Genomic DNA, 16,290 nt, shown 5'->3' on the forward strand with positions numbered 1-16,290 from the left:
TGATAGTGACGAGCACCGACGGGCGGCGAGCCATGCACAGTAATGCGCTATTTAATGCGCAGCTATTTATGGAAATACCTAAACAAAAAAAGGAAAAACAGACGGAGCACTCGAAACTAGTATGTTCGCAATTAATCCAACCAGGATAAAAAAAAAGGCGGGTTAATGCTCGCAAAATCATGGCAACAGCAACGCCGGCTGGGGCAGCACTAACATGACATCCCTGCGAGCGGTGATGAACGGCAGGGTTGGGAGCGATCCAGACTTGACCTAGAATTGATGGTCTTGGCGAAGGAGGTCAGTGAAAAGTGAGATTTCAGGAGCAGGCTGGTGAAAGAGCTACTGAAAAAAAATGACACTTGCCCATTCTCATTCGGCTGCTTCGCTCGACCTGTTACAGATGGTGTGTCACACTCAAAGATCAAGCTCAAAATAGACCGAAAAGATTGCAAGATGGTATCAATGCAGACATGCCTGATAGACGTAAAATTAATTTAGATACGTGTTAGTGTATTGGTTTTTTTACAAAAGCATGGCAACAGCGCCGGCGAGGGCAGCTCCGACACCGTAAGTGGTCAAGACGGCAGCGTTAGAGGACTTGTCGGAGGAGGAAGAGGAGGAGCTCTTAGAAGAAGTCTTGGTAGAGTTAGAAGCGCTGGAAGACTTGGCAGAGGACTTAGCGGCAGAGGAGGTCTCGGCAGCCGAGGTGACGGCGGCATCAGACTTGGCGGCAGAAGAGGCAGCATCGGAGGCGGCAGCGGAGCCAGCAGAAGAGGCAGCATCGGAGGCGGCAGCGGAGCCAGCAGAAGAAGCACCAGAGGCAGCTGCAGAAGAAGCACCAGAAGCAGCGGCAGAAGCATCGCCGACGTTGACAACGGGCCAAGCAACGGTAGGAGCACCGAAAGCCTCAGCACCGGTGGAGAAACCAGCAGAGACAACGCTAACGATGCTGGAGGCGGAGCCGAGAACATCGCTGTCAGCATCAGTGGGGAGACCATTAATAGCCTTGGAGACGACATCAGCGGCGGGGGAGGCCAACTCGCTAATGTCACCCTTGACGATTTCGGTGGCGCCAACACTCTGGAAGTCATTGGCCTTGTTGGCAAGGTCGTTGAGCAGAGCAGAGATCGCAGCACCCAGAGGAGCCAAGTTGGAAACAAGGGTCTTGGCCTGGTCGTTATCGACACTGCTGGGGAGCTCAGAGCTCAAATTAGCAACGGCATCAGTCAAGCTGGGGATATCAGCCTGGATGACAAGGGCACCCTGAAGACCGGCAGCAGAGTCCCATGACTGAACCTTCGAATCAAGGTCCTCGACGATGCTCTGGAGAGAGCTAATGGCCCCAGCGGCGTCGGCGGCGACCAAGGAGTACAAAGCAGCGATAATGGTGATCTGAGAAAGCATCGTCAATGTAGTATGTGAAAAAATCTGCTTGTTGGGGGCGCTGCGAGTGTTTTATACCTTGGCCTCGGCGGGTATGCAGGGTCCATAAAACCCAAGCCCTCGACAAATTGTGGGACACTATTTGCTTGCGCAGAAATAGCCTTGAGTATATAGGGATAGGGGGTGAAACAGTTAATAGTAAACCAATATCAATGAGATAAACTATGTAATGACCATACTACGGCGCGACAGCAGCCTGCTTTTGACTTTCCCATCGGCAATAGATGAAAAACCCATCAGGCACCCTGCTGCAGCACCTGCTGAGCCGACCCGATCACGTAATGCCAAAAACTAATTCGGCAAGACGTGCTGCTCTTGCCAAAAGGGGAAAGGATCACCCCAGTGGGTGGAAAAACAAAAAGAGTTTGCTAGTTGTCATCTCAGAGATACAATGAGCTATAATATAGCAGATCAGCGCGTATATTCTTGTTTACAATCTCGTATATTCGCCCCAGACCGTTCGATCAAAGGACTTTCTTGGTGTCTGACTAAAATCACGAAAGACAGACTGCAGGGGGTTGCATGGTCCACCCGAAATGGAACACGCGACGTGACCAGCACTTTAGCTGACGTTCTGACGGTCACGCTGCGGCCGCGTATGCAACTAAGCCCGTAAGCAAGGCTGTTGCGTAGGAAACGACAGGGTGCCGTCCAGTCGCCAACAGAATTTATCTAACATAAGGCAGTGCTGTAACTATAGTGTGTATGTACAAAAAGAAGCTCAGCGGCCATTAACATTCAGCAGTAGACTTGAACCAGAGCTCTTGCCCTCGCCATCAGCCGAACTGCCCGAGGGAACGTAGGCAACATTGGGACCAGCCTGAGCGAGAGTGGTGGCAATATCCTTGGCGGCCTCGAGACGACGGACCTTGATGAGACCGTCACCCGCCTTGGCCAGAGCCTTGGAAATAGCTTCGGCAGCCTCTGCCTCACCCTCAGCACGGATGACAGCAGCCTGGCGCTCCTGGTCGGCCTTCTGCACCTGGTACTGGGCACGCTCGGCGTCCTGTTGGGCAATTTGCTTCTGCTCAACTGCCTTGGTGAACTCGCGGCCAAACGTCAAGTGGGTGATGCTAACGTCCTCGAGCTCAATGCCGAATTCGGAAGCACGGCGGCGGAGATCTTCGCGAATCTTTTGCGAAACCACCTCACGCTGGGTAATGAGCTCGGCAGCATCGAACTGGGCGACAATACTCTTGAGCACTTCGTTGCCAATTGAAGGCAGCACACGCTCGTCGTAATCGAGGCCAAGGCTCTGGTAGATCTGGGGCAGCTTGGGAATGTCCGGGTGAGAGAGCACACGGAGGGTCAAAGAAACCATTTGCAAATCCTTGGAACCTGTGCTGGTAGTAATATTACGGGGGCGAGTGCGGACGTCGAACAGAATCGCCTTTTGCAGCCAGGGAATCAAAAAGTGGGTGCCTTCTCCAGTAACGTTGGGGCTGACACCAGACAACCGGTCAAAGATAATGGCCCGAGTGCCACCGCCAACATCGTAAATAGACTGTCCGGCAAGATACAGCGCTGCAAACGGTAAAATCAATCCGCCCAACGATCCTGAAGCCGCGCGAGACATGTTTCAACTGTTGAAGGGCAAACGTTGCCGTTTGTCAGCGCCACCTAAAGTCGAGATGAATGACTAAGCGAAGAGGAGGGGTTATAGGGAAAACTAGGGGGGAATCAACCAACCACTCGGTTAAATGAACTTTGAATACGGTCCCTGGGAGGAAACCGGTCTAGGGAAGTCCACGCGGCTGTCAGTTTTGCGTCGCACATACGCAAAGCCCGAGCTGGCAGTGAAGACTCTTCCAGCTGCCCCGAAATCAAATGAGCCTGCTGAGGGAACCAGCGCGCAGGTTGGCTTCTTGGCGAAGCACGATTCATGGAAACTTTTGCGAGTGATCACTGGCCACGAAGGGTGGGTCCAGAGTATATGTGTTGAGCCTGACAACCAATGGTTCGCGACGGGTTCTGCAGATCATACCATCAAGGTCTGGGATCTGGCCTCCGGGAAACTGCGATTGACTTTGACGGGCCATATAATGGGAGTGCGGGCACTAGAAGTGTCGGACCGTATGCCGTATTTGTTTAGTGCTGGAGAGGATAAGACGGTGAAATGCTGGGATCTGGAGTCCAATCGCGTGGTCAGGGACTACCATGGTCACCTATCTGGTGTTTATTCTCTCAGCTTACATCCCACACTGAACGTTTTAGTGACTGCGGGAAGGGACAGCGTTGTCCGGGTTTGGGACATTCGCACTCGCCATGAGATCCATGTCTTGCAGGGCCACCGCGGCCCCATCAATTCGGTTCAGTGTCAGGCAGTCGATCCGCAGATCGTTTCAGGCTCACAGGATAGCACCGTCCGTCTTTGGGACCTTGCAGCTGGAAAATGTGTGGAGACTCTCACCCACCATACCAAATCTGTTCGGTCCGTGCTGATCCACCCCACAGAGTTCACATTCATGAGTGCGGACCGCGATGCCATCAAGAAATGGCAGCTTCCGGCCGCTGCATTCATGGGTGACTTTAAGGCCGACAAGCCGCGAATAACCAACACTCTGTCGTTGAGTGTTGACGATTTGTTATTTGCCGGAGGTGATGATGGTACCCTGAACTTTTACGACTACAACACTATGGAAATGGTGTTTCAAACACAAACGACGCCTGTACCTGGCTCAATTGCAGAAGAGTCGGGCATTCTTTGCTCATCATTCGACAAATCAGGAATTCGTCTTCTCACCGGTGAAGCCGATAAATCAATCAAAGTCTGGGGGCCGGCTGACTAGCGGCAGATGTCTAGGGCGAGGGTTGTGAAAACTTACCCGTATGACAAACAAACTTATTGGCGCCAAGGTGTTTGTGCGGCGTGATGAGGGCACAGAACACAAAGCGGAGCTGCTGTTGGAGCGGTTGAGAAAGGGCAAGGTTGAGTTTTATGTTCATTACGAGGGCTGGAACAAACGCTTGGACGAATGGATAGATGAGACGCGCTTGAACTTGAACCGGCCCGTTGAGTTCCCTAAGAAAAAGGAACCCGAGAAGGATTCCAAGGACAAGAAAAGGAAGACGCCTGGAGGAAGTCAAAGTGCCACCGCAACGCCGGCTCCTGAAGCGGAAAGTACAGATGTTACTGACGTTGGTGAAGCTGAGCCGCAATTCGACCCCAAGCAGGAGATCGAACGGCTTAGGACATCCGGGTCAATGGTTCAAAACCACTCAGAGGTGGCCCGTGTGCGAAACATCAACAAAGTTGTTTTTGGCGGCTACGAAATTGAGCCGTGGTATTTCAGTCCGTACCCGCAAGAGTTGAGCGAGGAAGATGAGATTTACATTTGCGAGTTTTCGTTGCAGTATTTCGGTTCCAAGTTCCGATTCGAACGGTTCAGACAAAAGTACACACTACGCCATCCGCCCGGCAATGAGATTTATCGTGACGAAAAGTTCTCGTTTTACGAAATCGACGGCAGACTGCAACGCACATGGTGTCGTAACCTGTGCTTGCTTTCAAAACTGTTCCTGGACCACAAGACACTGTACTACGATGTCGACCCGTTTTTGTTTTACTGCATGTGCACCAGGGATGAGTACGGCCACCACCTGGTGGGCTACTTTAGTAAAGAGAAAGAGTGCGCGGAGGGATACAATGTTGCATGTATTCTGAGCTTGCCCCCATACCAGCGATTTGGCTACGGCAAAGTTCTGATTGATTTCAGCTATAACTTGTCCAAGATCGAGGGCAAGCTCGGGTCTCCTGAAAAGCCCCTGAGTGACCTGGGTCTCATTAGTTACCGGTCGTATTGGTCGGACATTTTGATTGAGCTGCTTGTAGAGGGAGGCAAGCCGGACACCACCATTGAAGAACTCAGCGCCCAAACAGCCTTCACCAGCGCCGACATTATGCACACTTTACAGGCCCACAGCATGATACGGTATTACCGTGGCCAGCATGTGATCTGCTTGACGAGCGCGGCCATTGAGCGCTACGAGAAGAAAAAGGCCAAAAAAGCCCACCGCATCGACCCGACAAAACTCAAGTGGAAGCCTCCCGTCTTCACTCCGGCCCAGCTGCGGTTCGCTTGGTAAATATATTTATTTTTTTAATAATATCTGTACATGAATATGTATTTAAGGTTAATCAAACGGAATGGTTCTCCGCTCGGCGGCCGCAGCGGCAACCGCAGAGGGCACAGGGATGCCGCAGCAGTCGAACAAATCGTGCTGGTGGGTATCGCCTACTTGATCAGGAGGGGTCATGCCCTCGGGAGCAGGTATTATTGACCCGAACATAAAATGCTGCATAATGGGCAGTTTGCCCAGCACTTCTGCTCGATACATTTTCAGCATACCGGAATTGACCTTTTCCCACTTTTTGACGCCAGAAATATCATCGAGCATGGGCGAATGCCACCGGAGCGACGCCGTTTTGACAGAATTGATGAATTTGATGCAGCCAAAGTAGTAGTACTTGCTGGCGTACATGTCGACCATGTCTTCATCGTGAATCGACATGGGACGTAAATACTTGTGGGGCACAAGCTGGCCAGAGCCCAGCAGAAACGGAAGAAAGTGGTAGTCGTCAAGACCCCAAACACCATGTGAGCCGGCGGGTTCGAGCCAGTACTCTTTCTGGATTTTCCTCATCACGGTCAAGTAATCTGCAAATACATCGAGCGCGAGATTGCGGTGATCCTGAGTGCTCAGTTTGCCCAATTTTTGGAGACACAGCAGTGCGCATACAAAATTGAGCTCATGGCCAGACCCGTAGTCAATGCGTTTGCGATTACCCCACGACTCGACAACGTAGGTCGCCACTTCCTCTGCGGAGTTTCCCAAATCGAACGGCTCGAGCCATTGCAGCATATGGCTCTCGACATCGTCGTAGAAATCACGGAACTCGGGCTTTCCGAACCGCGAGCTCTGTTCTCCAGACGGGTGTCTGTCGACCGCGGCAGCCACCTCGCCTACGAGGGCCCGCAGTTTCAGGACTGTTTCTGATTCGTTCCCGTCAGGACCAAGCTCGTGGCCGAAACACGCCGCATTCAGCGATTCAACAAAGCCCAACAAATCACCGTAGGTCGGGCTCTCTCGGAACTTGTCCAGGTCCTCGTTCGTAGCGATCCGGCGAACGGGTTTCATTGAAGAGGTCGGTTTTGTCAGCGGCAGCGAGCAGTCTTCTCCCCCACATTGCGATGGCGAAGCGATTGTTAAGAGAGCACCAGGCGATAATAGCCTCACCGTCGCCGGCCCTCGAGCTGCTGGAGCCCAGCGAGTCGGACATCTACGACTGGAGCGCTATACTGCTGGGCCCCGAGAACACCCCGTACGAGGGAGGCAAGTGGAGGGTGCGCATCAAGGTCCCAACCAGCTACCCTATTGATCCACCCACCATGCAGTTCGAGACGCGGATTTGCCATCCCAACATCCATTTCGAAACAGGTGAGGTATGCATTGACGTGCTCAAAACCCAGTGGACGCCGGCGTGGACACTGGCGTCGGCTCTTCTCGCCATCCAGGCAATGCTGTCCGACCCCGAACCAGATAGCCCCCTAAACATCGACGCAGCCAACCTCGTCCGCTCCGGCGAAATCACCGGCTACGAACAGCTCGTCAACTATTATAAAAAAGTATATACTCAGCCATAGTGCCCTCTACCGCTTCTTACAACCCTAAACTGAAAGCGTATTTGACTGCAGGCTTTGGGGTGACATAATTTTTGCATGGACATCAAACAGCTGGAAAACGCGATAGGTATCGCGCTGCAAGGCACTGGCGACCCTGCTTTGAGGCAGCAAGCCATTGGATACTGCAATGAGGTCCGAGACTCTGCAGACGGGTGGCAAGCTGGGCTGGCCATTGTCGTCGAGCCCGAAAAAAGGCTGCCCGAGGCGGTGTTTTTTGGCTATCAGGTGCTGGACGCCGCTCTGCCCCGCCTCGGCGCTGCGGAGTTGAACATTGTGCGAACCAAGCTCTGGGAGTTTGTTACCGCAATGGTGCAGAAAGACGGCCCCAGTTTGCCCTCTCATACCCGCAACAAGCTTGCCCAGACTCTTGCCTTTTTGTTTGTCCTGCTCTACCAGTCTACGTGGTCGACTTTCTTCACTGATCTCCAGCGGATTGCTTCAGGTAACGCCAAGGCCACCGATCTGTATCTTCGCGTGCTCAAGTCAGTCCACGAGGAGATCGGTGACGCACTCATCATTCGGGAGCCTGAAGTCACCCAGCGCAACTCCGCCCTCAAGGACCAGATCAGAGCCCAGGACATGGCCCAGCTGGTTCTGTCTCTGGGGTCCATTTTGCATGAATACTCGGAATCAAACATGGAGATCGTTGAGGGGGCTCTGGGAGTCACCGGCGGATGGGTTTCGTGGATCGAGATTTCCCTTATTGTCGGCAACGCTGCCCTGGTCGAGCTTATTTTCAAGCAACTCACTAATCCGCAGGTGCGGGTGGCTGCGTGTGCCACTATTGGCGAAATTATTTCCAAAAAAATGCCCCCTGAAAACAAGCTCGAACTTATCATCCTTCTCAACCTCACTCAGCTACTGCGCGAGTTGCCAGCCGCTGCAGGTGACCTTACATTCGACGAGCGAGTCGCTTATCTGGCCAACATTGTTGGTAGCGAACTATGCCGTATTATGGACCGCGATGAAATCAACGAAGACGTTCGTGCCAAGGCAGAGGAACTCCTGGTGGAGCTCATGCCCGTAATTATTGGCTACCTGCGCAATGAGTGTGATGACACTTCTATACAGGTTATTCCCTGCATCAACGACTATTTGCAGTATGTCCGCAAAGATACAAAGCGTCGGCAGGCCCAACTTGACACCTCCAAGCTGACCAAAAATAACTTTGGTCAGTTTGTAGACTTTCCTCCTCCAGCGACCTTCATTCCAGAATCTCGTAGACTCCTGCTCAAACATCTCCTCAGTAATATTATTGCCAAGTCGGTTTACGACGATGAGGCTGAATGGGCAGGGCAGGACGATGAGGATGAAGCCGAGTTCCAGCAGCTGAGATCCAAGCTCAAGGTGCTCCAGGAGCAAATTGCCACCATCGATGTGGACATGTTTATGGACGATGTTGCCCAATTTGTCACGGTAAAGCTCTCTGGTCTGCGCGAACAGCCCTGGCAACAAACCGAGCTGGGGCTCTACGAGCTTGCTGCGTTTGGCGATATCCTCAAGGGCGGAGTCGGTCGTGCGGTCCGAGGAGCCGAGTCAAGGGCCCAGCAGGTCCTTTTCGAGCTGTTCAGGGCAATGGTTTGCTCTGATGTCATCCAGACCCCTCATGGCGCCGTACAGCTATGGTACATGGAGTTAGTTCATCGTCATTCCGGTTTCTTTACAAGTGACAACCGAGACCTTCTTTTCAAAACTCTAGAGGTGTTTTTGTCGCCTCTTGGTGTACATAACCGCGATCCTGCTGTTCGAGTGCGCAGTTGGTATCTCTTATTCAGGGTTGTAAAATCTGTTCGCAGACTTCTCGAGCCTAGCAGCGATATCTCATCGCAGATCTTACGCTCAGTCATGCCCCTTTTACATGTTGAGGTTCAGCTTCCCAAGCCTGCCGACGATAGCAGCGACGACGAAACCAATCCCAACCTCGAGTTCGACGCTCAGCTTTATTTGTTCGAGCTTTGTGGTATGCTGAGTGAACAAGCAGGCTCAGAAGCTGCCGAGCTATTGAGAGTTTTATTCGGAGATATCGAGCAGGCAGTTTCTTCGGCCAAGCAGGCTCGTGAAGCTCGAAGAACAGAAGCGGCTGAGCTCGCGTACCTTCGAGCCCATCATGATATCATGGCTCTCGGGACATTTGCACGCGGTGTTGCCGATGTTGTTGGTGCCGACAGGGGACAAAAGGGCGAGTTTGCCACTGTGTCTGAGATGCGGAGTGCCGCTGCAGCTGTCGCGGCTGTGGTTGAAGTGCTCTACGACGTACCTCAAGTACGTGAAGCGTGCCGGCACGCTATTTCACGACTGGTTGGACTAATGGGATCTCAAATTATTATGGAAGTCTCGAGACTTGTTAATTCTTTGCTAACCCACAGTGAGTGCCCGGAGGAAATGGGTGATTTGCTTAGCTTCTCGGGTCAGCTGGTTCATGTCTTCCGAACGGATGCTACAGTCTTTGATATGTTCACTTCATTAATTGCTCCATTACTCGAGCGGGTATTTTCTCGATTGCAAAGCACTGCTGTTGAAGCTCAGAGCGGCTCAACCGATGCCCAAGTTGCTCGTAAAGACCTGGTCCGCTTGTACTTGGCATTCATTAGCAACCTGCTAAGTAACCGGTTCGGCGCCGTTTTCTTGGTCGAACGTAACTTGGCAGTCTTCGAGTCAGTCATGGAGAGCTTAATACATTACTCTCAAACCGCAGAAAACGATGTTAGCAATCAGCGCCAAGCGGTGATTGCCCTGGCAAAGATTGTTCAACTTTGGGGCACTGGCCGGGTTGCCGCTGATAATTTTGGTGCCGGCCAGCCAGTTGCTCTTTTCCAAGGCGACTTTGTCTACGAAAAGCTCACTGAGCTATGCTGGACCCTTACGACCAAACCCGGCTTCAGCCTAAAAGATGCGCAAACCAGACTTGTTGTCTTAGAGCTTGGCGGGCTCCAAAAGGCTTGCTACGAGGCTGCAGGACCTAGATATATGGAGGTGGTCGCCAAGTATCTGCGAGCTGCAGGACTTGCCTCTCCATTGGTTGATGGGTTTGTGAACCAACTTGCTATGGCACCCGCTAAAGACTTTAAGCGCTATTTCTACGATTTCTTGGTAAAATCAGCGTCCTGATTTCTCGGCATTGTTTTGTTTATTTGCATTTTGTCATAAAATAGCTTTCCTCAAGCGAATTACTCTTTTAATTCTTGTAGATCAGCCTTGCAGGGGAAGAATAATATTTGTTGCACTATCGCTGCGCTATTTACATACCTATTGATAGGTTTTGAGGGCTGCTGCTTCTTTTGTGGCGCGACGCTCAAGGCCCTTCTTGATTTCAGCACCAATAAACTCTTGCATCTGAGGGGTGAACACAGTAGGGGCCGGTTTAGGCATCGCCTCGAGGTCAGCAAGCAGTTTGCGAGTTTTGGGTGGAAGCGGCATCTGAGGCGCCATGCTGCGCTCAAGCTGAGCAGCTGTGATCCTGGGTGCATAGCGATCCCGCTTGTAGCGGTTGTTGACGTTGGTGATCTGATCAACAGCGCCAATAGGCAAAGGAGACTCGAGCGCCGAGGGCACAAAGTATGTTCTCAAGTCAGCATAGGTAGCATTCGTTGTTTCAGCACCCTCAGTAGGCTTGACTTTAGTTGTGGGCCATGGAATCACCAGCTGAGGGTCATATTTGGCGAATCTTCGGCGGAGGTGGGTGTTGGACAGAGAGTCGTACTCCTCGGGGCCCAACTCCAGCGAGTGAATAACCACGTCTTCATCCTGGCCCTGCTCGTTTTTGATCTTCGAGACCAGCCGGAGGTCCTCATAGTCAAACACCTTGTAGTTGTCGACCACCGGCTCATATTGGTCGGGATCGCCCATCGACTTGTTCTCGATGGGGTTAATGAGTTTGAGCGAACCAACACCAGCAACATAAAACGCATTACCAAGATTCGGGTAGCGGTCGATAATAAGCCCGACTTTGCCCTTATCGGGGCCCGAACGAATTTGAACGCGATCACCACGCATAAACGGCAGCTGTTTGCTGGCTAGTCTCTTCGAGGGCTCGACGATTGCAGCCTCAGGAATCTCCGTACCCGCAGCACGAGAGCCTTGCGTGAGCTTGACGCTCTTGAAGAACTCCTTTCCCCGCAGGTTCTTGAGCTGCTTGATGTATCGCGGGTTCACCATGGATGAAAATTACTAACCGACGACGACTGAAAAAAGTTGTGAATTAGATAAGCGGGGGGATGCGCGGTTTGTCGAGGTAGTGCTGGTGGACGAGGTGTTGGTAAGGTCAGAGAGGGAAGGGAAGAATGGCGGTTTGAGCTCGAGGTGTGCGAAGTATCGCAATTGACCTAGTTGACATAGGTGACCGTATATAGCTGCTAACTGGGCCTTTGTAGGAGGGTTTTAGGCACTATGGCCGAGCGGTTAAGGCGAAAGACTCGAATTATTGTTCGGGCATCTTTTGGGATATTCCCGCGCAGGTTCGAGTCCTGCTGGTGTCGCCATCTAAATTATTTTTTTGTTCCTCAAACCAACAGCAACCCTAGCTTATTATTTCAGAAGCATTTGTTTTGAAACCCAATTTAAACGTGCGTCCACGACCCACAAGCACGCCGTTAACTTAACTCTATCGGATCGACCCGCTTTGTCATGTCTCGATTTGAAATATATTCGCCAGAAGGTCTGCGGGCAGATGGACGGCGTTGGAACGAACTCAGACACATCAAATGTGGGATAAATACGCACTCTAAAAGCGCAGATGGTAGTGCGGTTGTAGAGATGGGCGCTTCGAAGGTTGTGTGCATTGTCCAAGGCCCTCAGGAGCCTGAAACACGAAGCCGGGTTCGTGAAAAGGCTACCCTTAGTGTAAGCGTCACAGTCGCTCCATTCTCAACAACTGAGCGATCAAAACATGTCACTAATGATCGCAGATTGCAGGAGATGTCTGCAAACCTGCAAAACCTGTTTGAAGAAGCAGTTCTTACCCACTTACATCCCCGCACAGAAATCGTATGCTCGCTCACTGTAATTGCTCAGGACGGCGGGCTTCTATCGTGCTGTATTAATGCAATGACCTTGGCTCTTATTGACGCCGGGTTACCCATGTACGAATACGTTAGTGCCTGCAGCGTTGCTTTGTTTGATCAAACACCATTGCTAGATCCCAACAACGTTGAAGAGACAGAACTGGCCAGCGTCACCGTCGGCATTGTTGGCGAGACAGACAAAATCTCACTACTCATTCTCGAACGCAGACTGGGTCTGGATAGACTGCCTCCGGCCCTCGAGCTCGGCGTAGAGGGATGTAAAGTACTACGACAGGTTATGGACAAGGAAGTGCGCAGGCACGGAGCAATGCGTCTTGCTTCACGAGCTGAGTAGTTATTGGTGTAGTTTTAGGGTGTTAGCATGAAAATACCAAATCCTTTAAGCCTGTCCGAGCGAATGGAGCTTTGTCATGGAACACGTTTTCGAGTTTGAGCAGCGTGCACTGCGGGAAAACGTGGAGCTGCTAGACGATTCGTCGCTAGCGAATCTCCGTCGATACAAGTACTCGTCAGTAGACTTGTCGCCTACGTCCAAATACATTCTGAACCCGTTTTGGACTTGGGTTGCGGGGTTTATGCCTCCTTGGCTTGCTCCGAACATGATCACGCTAATCGGCATCAGCGCGATTGTCTCCAATCTGCTATTGGTTCAGATTTATATCTCTGACTTCGAGTCACAAGCCCCAATGTGGGTATATTTTTGGTTTGCATTTAGCTTGCTATTTTACCAGACCATGGACAATGTTGACGGAAAACAGGCTCGAAAGACAGGCACCAGTTCTCCATTGGGAGAGCTTTTCGACCATGGAATTGACTCGCTCAACTGCTGCTGGGCTGGCGTGGTCACATCGGCAAGTATGGGCCTAGGACTCACCTGGTACAGTGCTGTGAATGCTATGGCTACTTGTGTTGCCATGTATTTTAGCACCTGGGAAACATACTACACACACACACTGTTTTTAGGGTTCTTGAATGGGCCTACTGAGGGCTTGCTTGTTGTTGTTGTCATTCATATCGTCACAGGTATTTATGGCCCGCAGATCTGGAACAATGAAATCTTCGGCGTGGGGTTAAAGCCCCTGTACGGAGTGATAGTTATTTTGAGCGTCACAGTCGCACACGTCCCGGCATGTCTTGGCAATGTCAAGGCCGCTCTTGCCGAGCGTAAAGAGCTGGACAGGCTGCCAATGGCCTTTCGCACAACAATGCCAATCGTTGCAATGGTCGCGTCGGTTGCTCTCTGGCTGTCAAGTCCAGTCTCCTCGGTCTTGGACAATAACCATCTGTTCTTGTATACCATGGCTGTGTCGTTCACATTCGCCCGTGTCACCACGTCGATTATTCTCAGCCACCTTTGTTTCCAGTCATTCCCCGTTCGTTCGTTCAGCGTGATGTGGGTCTATCTTGGTGGCTTTGTATACGGTATTCTCGGCCGCTTGGGCATCAACATGAACTACTTTGTACCAGAATACGCCTATCTCTGGCTGTGGTTTATCTTTGCCTTTGGCTACTTTATGTGCTATGCTAATATGGTGATTGACAAGCTATGTTCATACTTGGGCATCCGAGCATATACCATCGGCCCCCGCCTGACAACGTAAATAAATAAAACTATTCTCATCAAGCTCAGGCAACCCTGAGCACTTTGGTCGGCCGTCCGCTCTCTGCATCCTCCACAGTGGCTATAACGGCCTGTTTGGCGCTCTTGGCCCGAAGCAGTCCGTTTACAGCCGCTTGGCGGGCGGTGACGCCAATGGCATCCCGAGCAGCACTCGATTTAAGACCCCAAACCGTCAGCAGATTGATGGCATCAAAGGGGCTCCTGAAATTGGCCAGCTGGTGGGCCCCCGAACTCAAAACAATACCTCGGCCTCGAGTAGCTCTGATGATAGCAATCGCGTTTGAGACAGTGTACCTGCGGCCTTCGCCATCGAGACTCGAGCCGTAGCAGATTTCGAAACGCACACCTCTGCTAACCGCAGCACAAGCAAGCTTGTGGCGGAGATAAAATGGTGTGCGAGCAGTCATGTCGATGGAGATCAAATCGATGTCCAAGGCTGTGGCTGCACTTTGCAGGGTTTTCTCTGTCTGGGGCTGCACAGCAACGATGTCGAACTGGCTAACGATGCTAGCAAAGCTCTGGTTCTGGGTCTGCTCGTCTAAAACCAGGGTCAGTCGTTTTAAAATGCGTACGCCGGGTACGGATCGTTGCAGCTCGTGCATAACGTCGTCAGTAAAGGGTGAAGAAACGCCCTTCAGCTTGCCAGCGACAATAAAATTCAGCGCAACAGCCGTGTATCCCAGCTCGTGTAAAAGCACCAGCGCCTTTTGTGCCGTTTTGACCGGCTGGGCGGCTTGAGATGGCCATGGCACATTCAAATCGTAGCGCATGCTGAGGTAAAGATTATTTTTGCCGAGCTGCATTTTGCGTGGGCTAGAAAAAGGGTAGGAGACTCATATAGCCATTGATAGTAAGATGCCCCGCGGAGCCGCTGAACAAGGATAAAACTAAAAATTGTGCCTGCTTCTAAATATACAAACGAGGCATTATCTGCTCCCCCTCGCCAGATTACCCAGCTTGACACTGCAGCGATTGAGAACGGAATGTACAGTCGAGACAAACCCCTACCCTGACACATTGTTTGGGCTCAATCCAGGGTGGAAAAACTAATCTTGGGAGTAGAAGAGAAACTTCAAAGGGCTATTAGCCACGAGAGCGAGTAAGCAGCCCACCAACCCTCTCCTCACCACCACAAACTGCTGCGACGCAAACAGGAGCGAAAGCACATTTCTTGGAATTGACGACGCAATGTCTGGTCAGTCGGTTGTTGGTGTGCATTACCGAGTAGGCAAGAAAATCGGTGAGGGCTCGTTCGGCGTCATTTTCGACGGCACAAACTTGCTCAATAACCACCAAGTGGCTATCAAGTTCGAGCCTCGCAAGAGCGACGCTCCGCAGCTGCGCGATGAATACCGTACCTACAAAGCACTCTATGGCTGCCTCGGTATTCCTAATGTCTATTACTTTGGTCAGGAGGGCCTACACAATATTTTGGTCATCGATCTGTTGGGCCCGAGTCTCGAGGATTTGTTCGACTGGTGTAACCGTCAGTTTTCTCTGAAAACAGTGGTTATGGTGGCTAAGCAGATGATTTCTCGCGTCCAGACAGTGCATGAGCGCAGTCTTATTTATCGCGATATCAAACCCGACAACTTTTTGATCGGCCGTCCCGGCACGTCAACAGCTTCTCTTATTTACATGGTAGACTTTGGTATGTCCAAGTTATATCGTGACCCCGTCACCCGTCAGCACATCCCTTATCGTGAGCGCAAGTCTCTTTCGGGTACTGCTCGCTACATGAGTATCAACACTCATTTGGGACGCGAACAGAGCCGTCGCGACGACCTCGAAGCTCTCGGCCATGTTTTCATCTACTTTTTGCGCAAAGGTGGGTTGCCTTGGCAGGGCCTCAAAGCTGCAACCAACAAGCAAAAATACGAAAAAATTGGTGAAAAGAAACAGACTACCCCTATCCGCGAGCTCTGCGAGGGCTTCCCCAAGCAGTTCGAAGAATATCTCACCTATGTCCGCAAGCTGGGCTTTGAAGAAACGCCAGATTACGACTATTTGCGTGACCTCATGACTGAGGCCCTTCGCGGCACAGGCGAGGTCGAAGATAACGAGTACGACTGGGCCCACCTCCAGTCTGGAAACTCCGCAAATTGGGACAGTCAGCTTCCTCGGGCCAATCTCCACGGCTACGGTCGTCCAGGCCACCCTCAGGGCCGATCTTCCCGTCAGCCCACGGGAAAGGCTCACCAGCCGGCTAACGCTGTCGTGCGCAGCTCAAGCCGCCGTGATGGCGGCCGCACCGCTGCTGCAACTGCTGATCGCACCGCCCAGGATACAAACAACCTGCAGCCCAATCAGCGTCAGTCATCTACTCCGGCCACCCAGGGCGCCCCTGCTCAGGCCCCGCTCGAGTCAGCTGCTGGTGACCAGCCTAGGTACTCGCAAAACTATCAAAACGGGGAGCAGCCTCCTCGCCAGCGCAAATGGTATAGTGTATTTTGCTGCTGCGCCGACGACTGAATCACAATTTATCAAACTGTTATTTAATCATACGCGCACAGCGCTGTTT

At 51.9% G+C, this 16,290-nt stretch overlaps 13 protein-coding genes across 13 annotated transcripts in view; 7 read left to right on the plus strand and 6 right to left on the minus strand.

The window, feature by feature from the left end:
• Positions 1-34, minus strand: part of B9G98_04349 (hypothetical protein) — a gene marked incomplete at both ends in the record, with an annotated part of 741 nt that extends 707 nt beyond the window's left edge. Inside the window, one exon of the mRNA XM_024810906.1 lies at positions 1-34. This exon is cut by the window's left edge and continues 707 nt beyond it. Coding sequence (XP_024666674.1) covers positions 1-34 — 34 coding nt within the window.
• Positions 35-522: 488 nt separating this feature from the next.
• Positions 523-1,404, minus strand: B9G98_04350 (hypothetical protein; the record flags this gene model as incomplete). Its single annotated transcript, XM_024810907.1, has 1 exon — positions 523-1,404. The coding sequence occupies one exon, from the start codon at positions 1,402-1,404 to the stop codon at positions 523-525; it is 882 nt and encodes a 293-aa protein (XP_024666675.1).
• Positions 1,405-2,164: 760 nt separating this feature from the next.
• B9G98_04351 (Prohibitin-1) lies at positions 2,165-3,019 on the minus strand (the record flags this gene model as incomplete). Its single annotated transcript, XM_024810908.1, has 1 exon — positions 2,165-3,019. One exon carries the CDS (start codon positions 3,017-3,019, stop codon positions 2,165-2,167), a length of 855 nt encoding a protein of 284 aa, XP_024666676.1.
• Positions 3,020-3,143: 124 nt separating this feature from the next.
• Positions 3,144-4,232, plus strand: B9G98_04352 (Pre-mRNA-splicing factor PRP46; the record flags this gene model as incomplete). Its single annotated transcript, XM_024810909.1, has 1 exon — positions 3,144-4,232. The coding sequence occupies one exon, from the start codon at positions 3,144-3,146 to the stop codon at positions 4,230-4,232; it is 1,089 nt and encodes a 362-aa protein (XP_024666677.1).
• Positions 4,233-4,272: 40 nt separating this feature from the next.
• Positions 4,273-5,529, plus strand: B9G98_04353 (Histone acetyltransferase ESA1; the record flags this gene model as incomplete). Its single annotated transcript, XM_024810910.1, has 1 exon — positions 4,273-5,529. The coding sequence occupies one exon, from the start codon at positions 4,273-4,275 to the stop codon at positions 5,527-5,529; it is 1,257 nt and encodes a 418-aa protein (XP_024666678.1).
• Positions 5,530-5,577: 48 nt separating this feature from the next.
• On the minus strand, positions 5,578-6,582 carry B9G98_04354 (Serine/threonine-protein phosphatase 2A activator 2; the record flags this gene model as incomplete). Its single annotated transcript, XM_024810911.1, has 1 exon — positions 5,578-6,582. The coding sequence occupies one exon, from the start codon at positions 6,580-6,582 to the stop codon at positions 5,578-5,580; it is 1,005 nt and encodes a 334-aa protein (XP_024666679.1).
• Positions 6,583-6,635: 53 nt separating this feature from the next.
• On the plus strand, positions 6,636-7,088 carry B9G98_04355 (Ubiquitin-conjugating enzyme E2 pex4; the record flags this gene model as incomplete). Its single annotated transcript, XM_024810912.1, has 1 exon — positions 6,636-7,088. The coding sequence occupies one exon, from the start codon at positions 6,636-6,638 to the stop codon at positions 7,086-7,088; it is 453 nt and encodes a 150-aa protein (XP_024666680.1).
• A 75-nt stretch (positions 7,089-7,163) lies between these two features.
• B9G98_04356 (Exportin-T) lies at positions 7,164-10,235 on the plus strand (the record flags this gene model as incomplete). Its single annotated transcript, XM_024810913.1, has 1 exon — positions 7,164-10,235. One exon carries the CDS (start codon positions 7,164-7,166, stop codon positions 10,233-10,235), a length of 3,072 nt encoding a protein of 1,023 aa, XP_024666681.1.
• Positions 10,236-10,373: 138 nt separating this feature from the next.
• B9G98_04357 (54S ribosomal protein L40, mitochondrial) lies at positions 10,374-11,282 on the minus strand (the record flags this gene model as incomplete). Its single annotated transcript, XM_024810914.1, has 1 exon — positions 10,374-11,282. The coding sequence occupies one exon, from the start codon at positions 11,280-11,282 to the stop codon at positions 10,374-10,376; it is 909 nt and encodes a 302-aa protein (XP_024666682.1).
• A 468-nt stretch (positions 11,283-11,750) lies between these two features.
• B9G98_04358 (Exosome complex component SKI6) lies at positions 11,751-12,482 on the plus strand (the record flags this gene model as incomplete). The annotated part of the gene is made up of 1 exon (XM_024810915.1): positions 11,751-12,482. One exon carries the CDS (start codon positions 11,751-11,753, stop codon positions 12,480-12,482), a length of 732 nt encoding a protein of 243 aa, XP_024666683.1.
• A 76-nt stretch (positions 12,483-12,558) lies between these two features.
• On the plus strand, positions 12,559-13,749 carry B9G98_04359 (Choline/ethanolaminephosphotransferase 1; the record flags this gene model as incomplete). Its single annotated transcript, XM_024810916.1, has 1 exon — positions 12,559-13,749. The coding sequence occupies one exon, from the start codon at positions 12,559-12,561 to the stop codon at positions 13,747-13,749; it is 1,191 nt and encodes a 396-aa protein (XP_024666684.1).
• A 25-nt stretch (positions 13,750-13,774) lies between these two features.
• B9G98_04360 (putative ribonuclease P protein subunit 3) lies at positions 13,775-14,572 on the minus strand (the record flags this gene model as incomplete). Its single annotated transcript, XM_024810917.1, has 1 exon — positions 13,775-14,572. The coding sequence occupies one exon, from the start codon at positions 14,570-14,572 to the stop codon at positions 13,775-13,777; it is 798 nt and encodes a 265-aa protein (XP_024666685.1).
• Positions 14,573-14,957: 385 nt separating this feature from the next.
• On the plus strand, positions 14,958-16,241 carry B9G98_04361 (Casein kinase I 1; the record flags this gene model as incomplete). The annotated part of the gene is made up of 1 exon (XM_024810918.1): positions 14,958-16,241. The coding sequence occupies one exon, from the start codon at positions 14,958-14,960 to the stop codon at positions 16,239-16,241; it is 1,284 nt and encodes a 427-aa protein (XP_024666686.1).
• Between the last annotated feature and the right edge of the window lie 49 nt (positions 16,242-16,290).

The sequence above is a fragment of the Wickerhamiella sorbophila genome (genome assembly GCF_002251995.1).
Source record: "Wickerhamiella sorbophila strain DS02 chromosome Unknown contig2, whole genome shotgun sequence".
In the NCBI taxonomy this organism is placed as follows: Eukaryota; Fungi; Ascomycota; class Dipodascomycetes; order Dipodascales; family Trichomonascaceae; genus Wickerhamiella; species Wickerhamiella sorbophila.